We start from the raw sequence: 14941 nt of genomic DNA, 5'->3' as shown, positions 1-14941 counted from the left end.
TCCCTCCTGCCCCCAACCCCCGGCACCCCGCATTCTACTTTCAGTGACTGTGAATTTACTGTTCTCGTTACTTCCTGTAAGTGGAATCAAAGGTATAGAACACTTCATGAATTTGCATGTCATCCCTGCACGGGGGCATGCTAATCTCCTCTTTTTCATTCCGATTTTAGTGTATATGCTGCTGAAACAGGTACCATGTACACATATTTGAAACCCTCTAGGACGCCCATACAAATTAGAGTGATGACTGAGAACGAAGTTGTACACCTACTGATAGCTCAGGGGCAATGATAAAGTTAGTTTTCTTTTTATTAGAAAAAAGCTATTTGATATTTGAAAACTATAACTCATCAAAAATTATCCACAATTACAATTAAAGTTTCATAGAAAAATTTTAGATACCTATTTACTGGCATTATTGCAAACTTATAAATAGCAAGAAACACATGATATTTGGTTATCCGTCATTAGGAAAGAAAAAAGATTTACTGTAATGAAGAAAGGTCACATTATGAATGATAAACGCTTTCAAGTACAGCTAGATACATGATACTTCTCTGTAGTGTATGCTACATCAAAAAGGACATGTGTAGCAACTTCTTGTTCTATCATATATATTAATTATCATTTGAGAGTAAAGTAGTCATTAATAAAATAAAGGCAGGTTTTTGAAAAAGAACAATTAATTAAAAATTTCAAATAATAATCTGTCTCTCAAAAAAAACCACCCCACATTCCTGAGAATGTGAACCGTGGTTTGCTTCTAGGGTTTCCTAATAAAGAATATGCAATGAAAATAAGAATCACCATATTAATATGCTATGCTCCTTTTTCCACTTCCCAGCTCTCCATTGCTTATGCCCCAGGAAGTTCCTTCATAACTTGGCAAAACTTCAAAAGGAACTTGCTATATCCTCAGCATGTCATTTCACTATTGCAACCTCTGAAAGAGAAGAAATGAGTAGTCTGCCAAGCCAGGAGGCTTGAAACCTGCAGCTGCACCTCTTTCCTTCTCTGAGATGAATGTGTCTCTACTTTCCACTGGCTTAACAAGCAGCTACATCAAGTTCAATGCCATAGAGGATGACGAAGATGTAGATCCACACCTGGATATGGGTAGACTCAGCCACCCAAACCAAAAGCAAAGATACAGAGACATGTACATGACAATACAAGTAGTTGCCAGGTGCTGTTTCAAAGAAATAAGATTTAACTCATGCTTTTATGAACACATATAAATGAATAATAATTATAAAAAGATAAACACATTAGACAGGTGATTTTAAATCCACTGTCTGAGGTCCATGAATCTGTCGACAGGAGTTAAAATGAAGTAAAACTGTGGCCTTGGCCCTCTGACCACCTGTTTCATATTCCAAGTCTAAAATACTCCTGAAGAATAGTGTTTTGATGCATACCAAGTCACCATTCCTTCAACCATGTCTCATAATTTGGGAGAGGTTAATAGATAGATCCATTCTTTTTGATGAGATATTATATTTCACCTTTTATGACTTACTTTCTAAAGCAGCCCATAGTGTATATGACAGGGGAACTGTTAACAAAGAATAATGGAGCAGAGAATACACTGCAAAATGTGTTTCTGATTTGAACGGCAAGAGGCAAATTAACATTCCTTCCAAGCTCAGTCTTACATGCAAACAAATTCATCTCATTCCCAGTTAGTGTTTATGGAAACATATTTCAAAATTAATCTCAATTTGGATTCATCTCCATATTCAGGGTGGCAAACATCATTGATTTTTTTCCTCCTTTTTTTTTAAAAAAATGAACCTTGAAGGCAGCTGCTTGTGAAAAACAGAATAACCAGCCCTTGTTCCAGCCTGAAACCAATGGTTGTTCCCAAAACTCTACAAAAAAAAAAAACGAGGACACATCTGCTCTCCTGTTCCATGCCAGGAAGTAGTCCTGCAGCCACCACTGTGGTCTGACTTCACTTCCCAATCATTTTAGTTGGGATTTCTTTTTAGATTTTGTTTCAAATAACAGGGCCATACATGTGAGCCGGAGAGTTGAGAAAATAACTTTACGACTGCACTGGGTCATCATGAGAATCAGCAGAGCATGGTGTGGGTGACCTTGCCTTGGGCTTCATCCACTCGGTTGAGGTGCCCGTACACACATAAAAATAAGAGAATAGCATAAAAACAGACAAAAAGTATTGGCATGTCACAGTCATCACAGGTTTAAGAAAAAGCTCACAAGTAAATGCTGTGGAATCTCACCAAAATTTAGAGCGAAAGATGACAGTATGCTAAATCAACTCTCTTGCTACTTCTAAATATTAACTTTCCTTAATGGGGCTCAAAGTGCAATCATCTCATAGTGGGTGTCTGTGCCAGTAGTTACAGTGTTGTTTAAACCTCATTTCAAAAATTATAATAGCAACACTCACCAAATTGATCTATAGATCTAATGCAAGGGACCTTGAATAGTCAAAGCAATCTTGAAAAAGGACGAAGGTGGAGAACTCAATACTTGCTGATTTCAAAACTTACTAAATATCTATAGTATCAAAATAGTGTGGTACTGCAATAGTAATAGGCATATAAATCAAAGGAATAGAGTTGAGAGTCAAGAAAAAACTCCATATTATCTATGGACAACTGGTTTTGGACAAGGATACCAAGACCATTCAATGGGGGAAAGAATAATCTTTTTCAACAAATGGTGCTGGGATACTGGATATTCACATGAAAAAGAATGAACTTGAACACTTATCTCACATCATATATAAAAATTAACTCAAAATGAATGAAACATCTATAAGAGCTAAAACTATAAAACTCTTAGAAGGGAACATAGGTTTAAATCATTGTGAGCTTGAATTGGGCAATGGTTTCTTAGGTATAATATCAAAGCAACTGCAACAAAACAAAAAAATTGATAAGTTGGACTTTTAAATTTAAAAAATTTTGCATATCAAAAGGATACTGTCAAGAAAGTGAAAAGATAACCCACAGAATGGTTAAAATATCTGCAAATTATGTATTTCATAAGAATCTAGTATCTCAAATATATAAAGAACTCTTATAACTCAACAATAAAAAGGCAAAGAACTCAATTAAAAAATGAGCAAAAAATTTGAACAGATATCACTCATTTGTTTATTTGGACTGAACAAATTGCCCATGGTGAGCTACTGCAATGGCATGAAAAGGACCCTGTGGTTTTATGTTTAATTCATCTAATGACTCCCAGTGTCCATCTGGAGCACAATAAACAAGATCAATATACTGCACTGAATTATACATATTAATGTCAACAGTTTGTCAGAATGGTAGAGGTACTGTCTTTTTTTTTTTAAAGAAAAAGTTTTTGACATTCATTCTTCCTGGAAAGTATAGTCTTTTTAATGTAGCCCAAAGAATTGGCTTTTCCTCTAAAATTATGGAGTAAAAACACATAAAGGAAGACATCTGTATGGTGAAAAGGTAAACTATAAAAATTATTCAGGAAAACTGACGTATTACGTTAAAGGTCCTTATCAATCACTTCTGCAGACCAACCAGCTGATCTGCGGTACCAACTACACTGCAGTCACACATCTGTATCTTGCTGTTTGGACACCTTTCAACATGGCAGTCCAACTGACAGAAAACTGGGATGCTATTGTAATACTATACTGTCTTTACCCATCTTGAAGTTTTAAACATGCTTTATATGTAGGTGCATCCATTTAACAATGCATTTTCATTTATAAATTATTGCTTCTAATTTGGAAGAGTGATTGTCTTACTCTGGGGGGGGGGTCAAAGATATACATTTAGACATAGACAGCTAGATACAGGTTATGTCTGTTACTCAATTAATGAGACTAGGGAAAATACGACCAAGATGCCCTGAGACTATTATAAAACCAATGGGGGAATATGTCTTTGGTTGTTTATGATATGAATAAATGTTCTTATTTAAATACTTAAGTATTTAAATATCTTATCTAAATACTTAAGTCAGCTGTAAAACATAAAATCTACACACATTTAAAAATCACCTCTTATGAAAAACAAACAATAAGAACAGACTAAGTTAACAGCTCTATCTTACTTCATTGAATTTTCAATGATTTTCAATCATTTTCAATGATTTTCCTCTCTTTTATGCTCTTCTTTGACTAATGATTACACATAAGAATACTTAAAATTCTCAATAGTATTAAATGTTCTATTTTGTTGCACTGACAAGTGCTATAAATATTCTATTTTAAACCTAGTCTACTTTGGACTCATTAAATGCCCCAATCAATAGCTTTATTAGAAACAAAGAATGGAAACATTGTCTTTGAAATAAGCATGCTGCATTTTTCCTGAAGAGCAGAGAATTTTATCAAGAGGCCACAGTAAAATTATAATAAAAAATAAAATTGTAATAAAAATTAAGCATTCTTTCATTATTGCAAGATCCCCTGCCATATCTTTCCATCCTATCCCAATTCACTATGGATTTATTCAGCCAGACATCTTTCCCACATCTGGTTTATACTAATTCATGTTTTTATTAATTTTGAATGCTAGAAGAAAAAAAAAAAGCAGGGTATGAAACAATTATGTCTTCCTTTCCCTCTTCCTTCCTATTGCCTTTCTCATAAATTGGTCATTATAGCATTCCGTAAAACAGCCACCTCTGAATTGAGAGCTACAACATTTTTAACCTTGAGGTAGCTGCAAAATGAAGCACTTTGATAAATAACCTCAGTGCCAAGAGAAAGAGTGGAAAAGAATCCTTTTAACACAGATTTAAGGAAGATTACAAAGGGCAAAAAAACTCCAATCATTTTAAAATAATGATTTGAGAAAGCAAAGGTTGAAGGGATGAAGGAATTCTGCCTTTTTGAACGTCTGGCTTAAATGATGATTAAAGCAGAATGTGGACATTAACGAGGAGCCATATTTTCATTAAAATAATGATTCTATCATTTCTTGAATGAAAAAAATAAAGTCCTAAATAGCTATTTAAAATAGATTAAGGGATTTTTTTTTTTTTTACCTCTACAAACCATGCCTTAAATCATTCTTTGCAAGAAAGCTTCATAATTTGCATGGAAATAACTTCTTCTTTTTATTTTTTAAAGAAAAATACTAAGTAATGAGTGACTGTGCCCGGGAACTTGCACAGAATAATTCAAACTGAACTGAAAAAATTAGTATAAAAATAATAAAAGGTAATCCTTTTTATAAAAAACGAATCAGGCATTTTTGAAAATTCATACTTACTGGAGAAGGGAATGAATAGCCTCAGCCTGTGGTTGACAGACAGTCAAACAGGACAACATAATTAAATCAAGTGTCAAGGTATGTAAATTGGGCAGATTACCAAATACAGGGTCATGGGTCCAATATATTAATAGGACCATGTTGTAAAATTTTATTAAGAACAGTCCTTCGATACCTTTGTCAAACTGCATCCATTTGGTTGGCTTGATCAACTACAGCTTTCCAGAATGCTGTAGCCTAGGAAAGAAATTTGTTTTGTGCAACACTTGTGCTAGGTACCAAGGAAGGAGCTTTAGGGCTATGGAGGAGCCTACCTGATTAGTCTAAGTCAAGAAGCATCCACCTTGTATCCTAGGGATTTGCTTCAACTTTATCCCTATCCCTACAAAGTACCAGGCTCCTTGCTGGATCCTGAGTAGGAAAAGATGACCAAGACATTGTCTGGAAGAGCTCCCAGGATGGAGGGCTGGTGGAGATATATGCAAATAATTTAATACGAATTGGAGTGTGGTATTAGAGGTGGATACTCAGTGCTTTAGACGCTGAGGTTAAGGAGAGGAACATTCCACCTGAGAGAGGACAGGTAGCAGAGAGAACATGGATTTTGGACTTTTGGTGGACCTTGGCTTCAATCTCCCACTTTCAGCACCTTGCTATCTGGGCTGGGCGAGTTAGTGACCTCTCTGAGGTTCAGTTTCTTCAGTTGTACTGGAAATGCTATCACTGAATTCTCTAGTGTCGTAACTAGCTCATATGTTGCATCTGTGTAAAATACAAGAGAGCCTCATTTCTAGTGGACACACCCAATGCCAGAGGGCTTGGCTCCTTGAGTGGGATGTAGAATAAATGTTAGTCCCCACTCTTACCCTAAACCATCTGCCATTGGTCCTGTGCCTCAAGGGTGAACTTTGATAAAGAACTTGGGCTCTTGACATTATCACTGAGTGATAGCCATATTAGCTGGATATGTGGCTGTCACTTGAATGCTAGCTCTTCTCTCTTGCTCCCTATGCAGATTAGCAAGGGTGTACAGGAGCATAGACATTTCAGTTGAATGTTGAAGGATGCAACTTTTCAAGCAAGGAAGAACCACATGCAGCTGTTGTTTGTATTTTAGCAGGGAACCTGAGCAGTCCTGAAGAGGAGGGATTTGGGTGGGAGGGGACCACCGTGAGACATGAGGTAGGGTGAGTAGCTGGGAGTCTAGCAAAACTGGTGAGAGGGCAGGATCTGAGCTAGGGTAGTAGATGTGTAGAACAGGAATTCCACATGGACACAGGAGGAAGAATATACAGAACTTGAAACTGTTAAGAAATCATGAGTGAGGGAGAGGAAGGTGTCATGGGTAAGTTTAGGCCAACCAAGAGAACCCGTGATGAAGAGTATAAAACAAGTGAACTTCCAGAGGGACACAGTGAGTTCTCTCATCTACACAGTAGTGATTGGAGGTTCCAACAGTCTGGAATATGGCAGTGGATGGGCTGCTAACAGACTTAGGGATTTGGGGTTCACTGGAGTTTAGCAGGAAAGTAGCATAAACAGACAGGATGCCTCAGGGAAGCACAAAAGAAAAAAAACAGGGCCACAGCCAGAACTCACTAGCACTATGAACTCTAGTCTCTAGGCACAATTTGTTGTCCTTCCAAATCTGATGCCAATTTCCACCTTCACCCGTAGCATTCCTTCTTTCTAGCTGGGCTCCTTTTTCCTCATTTTCACCCGTAATAGCGAATTCTAATTGGAGCGTAACTCACAGAAGCGAACGTACCTGTCACTAAAGATACTTTCCAGAGAGCACTTGCTATCATTATTAATTAAACTATTGTATCTCTCTCCAGATATCTGACTGCATTAAGCATATCTTAATTGCCTGCATTTATAAGCATGCACTTTTATACAAAAGGCATCCATTTGTAGGTACTTTCAAATCTTGTCATTTTGCCAGCAGCTCGGAATTTTTGTATCCTCCTTATTGGCACAGAACTGACTCCAAGTCTAAAGTTTGATTACACACAGGAATGGCAGATAAATGCTAATCAGACAAATGACAAAGCAGTTAATCAGAGACTAACAGAGCACAAGACATAAACTGGAAGAAATCTATGAAGATCCTATTTAGAAAGTAAGCTAAAAACAATTTTTATTATGAAAAATCTCAAACGCATACAAAAATAAAGAGAATAATATAAGGAACCCTCAATACCATGCAGCTTAAGCGATTGGCACCCATGGCCAATCTTGCTTCATCTATATTCCTACTGGAGAGTGCGTTATTCTAAAGTGTCCCTTTAAATGGAAAAGGACTATAGAAGGCAACTAAGCTCAATGCAGAAAATTTGACTTTTTCCCAGCAAGCCCTTTCTGTTGCTTTGGTATTAGGAGTGCAAATGCTGCACAGGTCTAGTTAAGTGAAGTTTATTACTGCAATTTCTCTTTCTATAGGAAACAGCCATTTAAAAATGGAAACACCTAGGATTCCAAATGAAAGATTTTTTTTGGGGGGGGGGCCTATAAAAAAATTTTTTCCCCAGCATATTGTGGGGGTACAAATGTTAACGTTACATATATTGCCCTTGCCTCCCCTCCCCCCTCAAGTCAGAGCTTCAAGCATGTTCATCCCCCAGTTGGTGCGCATCGCATTCATTATGTATGTATATACCCATCCCCTCCTCCCCCTACCTGCCCGACACCTGATAAATGTTATTCCTATGTGTCCACTTAGGTGTTGATCAGTTAATACCAATTTGCTGGTGAGTACATGTGGTGCTTATTTTTCCATTCTTGGGATACTTAATAGAATGGGTTCCAGCTCTAGCCAGGAAAATACAAGAGGTGCTGTATCACCATTGTTTTTTATGGCTGAATAGAACTCCATGGTATACATATACCACATTTTATTAATCCACTCATGTATTGATGGGCACTTCGGTTGTTTCCACATCTTTTTAAAAAGGTTATCTTTCAGAATTTGGCATGTAGCATGTTTAGAATGACAAAAATATATATATTTTAAAATAACATGTTCTTAATCCAACCTAATAGCTGAGACGTTTTAGTTTTTTTTTTTTTTTTAAGAAAAAAAAATTCCACGATTCTAATTATCTAAATATCCTCCTTGTCACTGAGATTTGAAGTTTATTGTGTTACCCTATTCTTGGGCATTTTGCAACACTCACAATATCTGAATCACCATCTGTTCTGTGGAAGTGTGACTCATTAGTGGCTGTTTTCAGTAGCATATTGCTGAATAAAAAAGTTCTAATAATCTAATTAGAAAGAGTCAACCATAATTACTGGTTGAGAGTGGAATATTGGTCATAAACTTTCTAGACCTTTGTAATGGTTCATTTCCCTAGAGTGTGGTATTACCTCTGCCACTTCCATTAAAGTCACATACGAAAACAGGCTTAAGAGAGAAAGCTATGAGGCAAAACTATAACACCTAGAAGATTTTAGCTCCAGTTCATTAAGAATGTGGTAAATTATTTGGTTTTGCCCCTTTTACAACTATTTGGGGAACTTTCGTATACTTATTTACTATACGGTATTTCAGAAATTTCTTACTAATTTCTACCCTCCAAATATATCTAAAAAGTATATTCATTTCCTAAAGAAACTTAATAGAGTGAAAAATTAATTGGAAGTTTTTCAGTCTGTGGAGTGGACTAAAACTCCACTATCTTCAGAAGCTCTTGCTCAACATTGAGTCCCCTCTTCTGAACAAAAGCTTGGACAACACATCATGAAGTTTCTTTTTAAAGTAGCTGGAAGTACAGTTGATTCTATCCATTAATATGCAGTACTAAACAGACCATCATCACCTGACACATGCCAAATACTTGATAGTAATACAAACATTTACAAGGCACTATTAAGTAAGAAAAGAAAGAGCAGAATAGCACTGGCATGAAATGGAAAAGGCGAGTCAGCTGCTCTCTTGAGTGGTGTTTCAGGCACTTCAAAGTGGGAACTGCTGTAATGGGTGCCTCCACCCACAACATCCTGGGTGCTCTCATTTCAAATGATAACCTGTATCTGGTTCCAATGCAATTAGCAAACGGCAGGATTCTTCATGGAGAAGGATATGCCAGACACATACAGCTTATTTGCTGATATGCAATAAATCTCTAGTGTGCATACATTTGCTTTATATTGAGATATGCAGCATCATAATCGTCATCCATGTACCACTGGAAGGTAAGGTCAGACAAATGCAGGCATTTTGGAGATTTACAAGCATCATGTTATGTCATACTTCACTCCCTTTTGTAAGAAAAACAGAAATGGGAGAACTTAACGCATATGAAATATTAAATATGTTGCTAGGAAAACCAGGTGCAGTGGACAGTGGACATGAAGTGCCATAAAGGACAGTGGACATGAAGTGCCAATTTCCTGGCCTTGACAATGTACTATAGATATGTGAGATGTCTCCCACTGAGGAAACCAGGTGACTGATGCATGGGACCTCTTTGTATTATTTTTCCAAGTTCTTGTGAGAGTATAAGTATTTCAATGATTAATAGCCCATTGTATTTTAAGCTTAAACAACAATGTGGTTCAGAGAACCATTTTCCATCAAAGAGAGTGGTGTTTTAATATAACAATAACCTCAAAGTCAGAAGTCACCACTCTGAGAGGCTGAGGCGGGTAGATTGCTCAAGGTCAGGAGTTCGAAACCAGCCTGAGCAAGAGCGAGACCCCATCTCTATTAAATATAGAAAGAAATTAATTGGCCAACTAAAAATATATAGAAAATATTAGCCGGGCATGGTGGCACATGCCTGCAGTCCCAGCTACTCAGGAGGCTGAGGCAGGAGGATTGCTTGAGACCAGGAGTTTGAGGTTGTTGTGAGCTAGGCTGATGCCACAGCATTCTAGCCCAGGCAATAGAGTGAGACTCTGTCTCCAAAAAAAAAAAAAAAGTCACAGCTGTGTGGTGTTTTGGTTGTGCTACTTAGTATGCATGTGACATGGACAAGTGAGTCACTTAAATTCTAAGTTTAAGCTTTTTCATTTGTAAAATGGTGCTGTCGTGCGACTTATGAGATGAAAAAAGAGTTTCTTCCTCCTTAATTAAGTACCAAAGCATCATAAAGCAATACCCTGAAGACTGGACAGATTAGAAAAAAATTGCTACCAAGTATAACTCAGTAACAAGGGGCTCATTATTACACAAATATACCACAAGTCAGGTTACATTCTTCCAGTCTGGTAAGCATGAAGAGATAAGAACCTGATGCAATTGCTAAGGCAAGAGAGCTAGTTCCATTCTCCAGGAGTTTCCTTGTAAAAGGTAATCTGCTCTTTTAACTTCCACATTCCTGGTACAGATAATTTACTTCCCTGATTTCCCTCGGGGGTGGGGTGGGGGATATATTTAAACGGCTGGACATTAAAAGAACAGCTTACTTACCAACTTCATCCTGAATCTCCTCAGCCACTGCAGGCACGTTGTAGAGCAGGGAGAGAGACTGATTCATGCGCTCATAAATTACACGGAGATGTGTCATAACCTGCACCAAAGGATGACAACTCCAGGTAAACAATGCCCGGGTAGGAACAGTTATTTTTCTTACCATGTACTATTTCCAACATAGTGACAAACACTGCTAGAATGTATATCTCACAGGGCAACCTTATTTTTCTTGCTCTCCTATTTTTCTGTTCTTTAACTTCTGAGCTCTACTGTGTACATGTATAGCAGTCAGTTAGAAAGAACACCTCTGCCAACTCTCTTAATACTAAGGCTCCCTGAATACTCCTGATGTCCTAAACATACTTCTTTGCAAATTTTCCAACAGAAAAGGACATGTTTCAATTTGATATTTCATGCTAAATATATTATTTTTTAAAAATTCTTCCATTCGAGGAAATATAAAATTTTCAATTTCCTATAGTAGGTCCTGGTTTTCAACCTTTGGGAACAGGGGCGTATAACACATACTATTACAGGGCTCCATTTAGGTTCACATTAAATCCAAACATTGTGGCAGCAATGAAGTTTACAACTACCTGCCAAAATTTAGTTGAATCGATTTTAAAGGTTTTAGTTCACAGAACTTTCCTTTTCTTCATTTTTGTTGTCAAGAGTTTTAAATGGTTCCTTAAGAATCAATAGCAGTAGACACTCAAGAAAATGCCAAAGCACACAGTGTTTTCAGAGCAACCTTTTAGAATTTACCAGGAATTAGGAGCTCTTGCCACTGAGGACACAATACCCATAGGTGCTCTTGAAGTGCCTGGAATCCTGTCACCAACCCAAGGAGTAAGAACACTGGCTTGCGGGAGCTGCAGATGGGTACGACAGTCAGCGCTTACCTGGGACCGGATCTGGGCTGCTTTCTTGGGATCCACCATGCGCACGTGTTCAAAATGCTTCAGGGTGTGCTGTCTGTCTTTCTGTTCTGCACGGACATACTTCTTTAGCATGTTGAACACATGACGAGGCTGTGGGGGAGAAAATGAAAAAAAAAAAAGTTTTCAGGTCTGTGCAAAATATTGCTTCTTCTATTGGTGTTGCATCCAGAGTCATCTTTTTGCCATTCTCCCTTCTAAACATTTCTCCCACTTCTTTCTTCATGAGCAATTATTTAGATGGGGCACTCTTCATTTCTAAAAGAGCACTGTGCATTTTCAACATATATGATGAATGTTCACTTTAACTAACATTTTCTTTTTAAACAGGAGCATCTGCTACAGAAGGAAAACAGATTCTGGATCTGTCAGATTTAAGTTAGGTCCTTCTCTTCTCCCACCCAAATATACAGGGGCATATATGAGACTACATTTCTATACACACAGTCTGAAAAACAGAAGTAACATTGCACAAATAATCCCATCATCAGTAATATATAATAGTACAATAATTGAAATAAGAAAAATAATAGGCAATTTAACCATTATTAATTTGTAGGCCAAGAAATAAGCGATAAGCTCTAAGAGGCATTTTATTTTTCTAGGAGAAAGGCCATTGCTAAACTGTATTTATTTTACTTTGATATTTAATTAAGTCCTTTCTGAGCCATTGGATTCTCTTTCAGCAACAATTATGTTTCTTAAGTGCTTCTATATTTTGTAATTGGTTCCATTTCATTTTTATTCCAGTTTTACATGAAAACATTCATCCTAATTTTAAAAAAAAAGAACAAAGGCTCCTTTGTCTTCAGCAATTCCATTGCTGTATACACTCTACTACATGATTTTGGAATATGATTTCTAAACATATGCATTATCTTCTTCACTAAAACAAGAAAACCAGCTATAAAATTCATGTCAGGAATACAATTTTGGCCATTTGGGCAAACCTAGTAATTATTAATCTATGTGAGAGGGGCACCTTGAAAACAAGTTGGAAGATATGAAGTTTATTCCCAGAGATGGGGTGTGTGGTGTTAGCAGTGTTACAACAAAGAGTTACAATGCTTTTGTTGTGTTGTCCATATTCCATGGGAGGTGCCTCTCTCTCTCCCCTTTTGCTTAGTTAACCAAGGTGCCATCAACCTGCCATCCCAGGTGGAATTTGGTGCCCATTTTCTGTGCTCCCGTGAAAAGCTGTGCAAATCTCCATTAATTTATGTAACACAACTTATTAAATTATCTGTGTTTCTGACTTCCCTCTTTAATGTGAGATCCATAAGACCACATTTGGTCTTACTCTCTTTATTATTGGAACCCCAGTTACATGGTGCCTGGCCCAAAGAGGGTGCTCTGTGCTTGCTTGACGAATCCTGCCACAGGCCATGTTTCTATACTCAAGAAAACAAGTACATACAATAAAAATAAAATAAACCTGCGAGGGCTGGTGTCTGCCTTCCTTATTTCTTTTTTCCTAGAAGAAACGTACTTCCCCATAAATCCAAGAAAGGCAGACACCACAGCTTGGAACACAGCTTTTTGCAACCTGCCATTGCAGCTCTCATTTGTACTGTGAAATCTGGTTGAGTCTACAAATCAGAGAATGACCTTTGAAATTTTACAAGAAGGAAAGTAGTAAAAGTGATAATAATTGATAAGCTGTATCTATTCATATTTAAAAGATGACAGGTTTATACATGCTAATTTTAGAAAAAAGAACATTTTAAAACATCAGAGATTGAAGGCTGACTATTGTTGATCGCGAAGTTTATTATATATGCAGGATTGTGAGATCAGGCTATTGCACACCCTTGACACTTGCTTGTTATTAAGCACCAAGGCCTAAGAAATCCCTTTAGTTCTAATTACCATTATACCTCCAAGGCTGGAGACAGAAAAGGTTTCAACTAAGTGCATTTATCCACAATGCCTGTGCCGGCCCGCACTGATGCAGCTGACTGGCTTTATGTACTTTCCTACTTGCTCTATTTCATTTTTCTCTCTTGAAAAGGATTTATTATTTTGAAGAAAATGGAATTCTTTTTTCTGTTATAGAGTTCAAATAAAAAAAAAACCACTTCAATTAAAAACTTAAGAGCCAATCTTCACTGTAACATTTTTCTCTTTTACAGTCAGTCACCTATGAATGTTCCTTTAAGGTATTTTGTCCTGAAAGGATTGTCACCAGCAAGCGAGTGCACTAGGATGCTGGGCTCTGCACTGACCTCGGCATCACTGCTTGCAGCTAAATTGCAGTCTAGAGGATGCAGAAGTCATTTCTGATAACTAGCATCTGGGTCTCCCCCTTTCCTTCCACTGTCATCACAAACAGCATACGTTCCCACTTGCTAATTATTCACGCTAACATCCATTTCTAAAGAAATATGAAAGCCACAACTTTCCCATCTGTGCAATTTAGATAGCAGTATCTTTTAGAGTGCTTAAGGATTAAAAACGCCCTGTGCTAGTTACCCAGCATAATGCGTAGTCCATTGCAGGTACTCGATACACATGTATTTCTTCCACTTAGTTCTCTCCTCCAACTCCCCCACCCCTTTCTTTCCTCTAAGCAATAAGAGTTCAACGTGTGCTGAATGCTTACATGGGACAGTGTTTTAAATCTGAAAATTGCAGTGAATGAGAACAGTGTTTTAAATCTTTATGCACGGTAACTCAACGCATCTTTATCTCTGACACAGGTGCAAGGGGTCTCTGCACCTTACAGGTGAGGCACGAGGCATAATGGTTGAGGTTACACAGGCTGCAGTGCTGGCCCGGGGTCCCAGAGCTAGTCAGGGTTACAGCAAGAACAGGCTAGCCCAGCTGCCAGCCTCCAGAGCCCCTTCTCGCAATTACTAAGTGATCCTGCTTTTCAAGAAGGATCTAAAATGGACCAAGGTAAAGACCAGTTCTACAAAGCAACTTACAGGGTTGAAAACCAAGAAATAACTGAATGGTTAGAAAAGAGAGTATGTTTCAGGAGACCTTGCCTGAATTTCTAGTTCCTAAAAGCTCAGGTAATATTCTTTCGGGGCACGTTAATATCAGCTCTTTTCACTGTGCAGAAGATTCCAATTTAACTTGTTCAGGCTCTCAATGACTAGCTGAGGTTTTTCGCATTCCGTTATTCTTTAGCTAACTCATAGAATTATTTAGCCAATTATTAAACTACTATGGAAGGATGGGAAATAGCAAGATAGGAACGTCCTCTGTCCATCTGGACAGAGGATTAGGATTACTGGAAAATGATTAAAGGTATTAGTCAAAAGTTAGGCTTTTGTGACATTCGTGGATTCTAGTGCTAAATTCATCCTTATCTTCTATTAAAGTGGATAATGAAATGGTGAATG

General features: G+C 37.5%; 2 protein-coding genes and 1 non-coding gene across 8 annotated transcripts in view; all 3 read right to left on the bottom strand.

Annotated features, from left to right (window-relative positions):
* The window catches only part of ATP5PF (ATP synthase peripheral stalk subunit F6), a 411638-nt gene that overhangs the window by 180825 nt on the left and 215872 nt on the right, over window positions 1-14941 (bottom strand). The window lies entirely within an intron of this gene.
* Window positions 1-14941, bottom strand: part of APP (amyloid beta precursor protein) — a 249330-nt gene that overhangs the window by 45954 nt on the left and 188435 nt on the right. For all 6 annotated transcript variants that reach the window (XM_012764451.2, XM_012764452.2, XM_012764453.2 and 3 more), the window contains 2 exons: window positions 11556-11684; window positions 10651-10750 (listed from right to left, as the gene is read on the bottom strand). In XM_012764451.2, coding sequence (XP_012619905.1) covers window positions 10651-10750; window positions 11556-11684 — 229 coding nt within the window. The remainder of the gene's footprint in view (window positions 1-10650; window positions 10751-11555; window positions 11685-14941) is intronic.
* Window positions 89-190, bottom strand: LOC142875080 (U6 spliceosomal RNA). Its single transcript, XR_012922618.1, has one exon. It is a non-coding gene; the product is annotated as a U6 spliceosomal RNA (small nuclear RNA).

This window comes from Microcebus murinus, chromosome 1 (assembly GCF_040939455.1).
Source record: "Microcebus murinus isolate Inina chromosome 1, M.murinus_Inina_mat1.0, whole genome shotgun sequence".
Classification (NCBI taxonomy): domain Eukaryota; kingdom Metazoa; phylum Chordata; class Mammalia; order Primates; family Cheirogaleidae; genus Microcebus; species Microcebus murinus.
The sequence above is the reverse complement of the archived record's forward strand: the minus strand, read 5'-3'. Positions and strand labels throughout refer to the sequence as shown.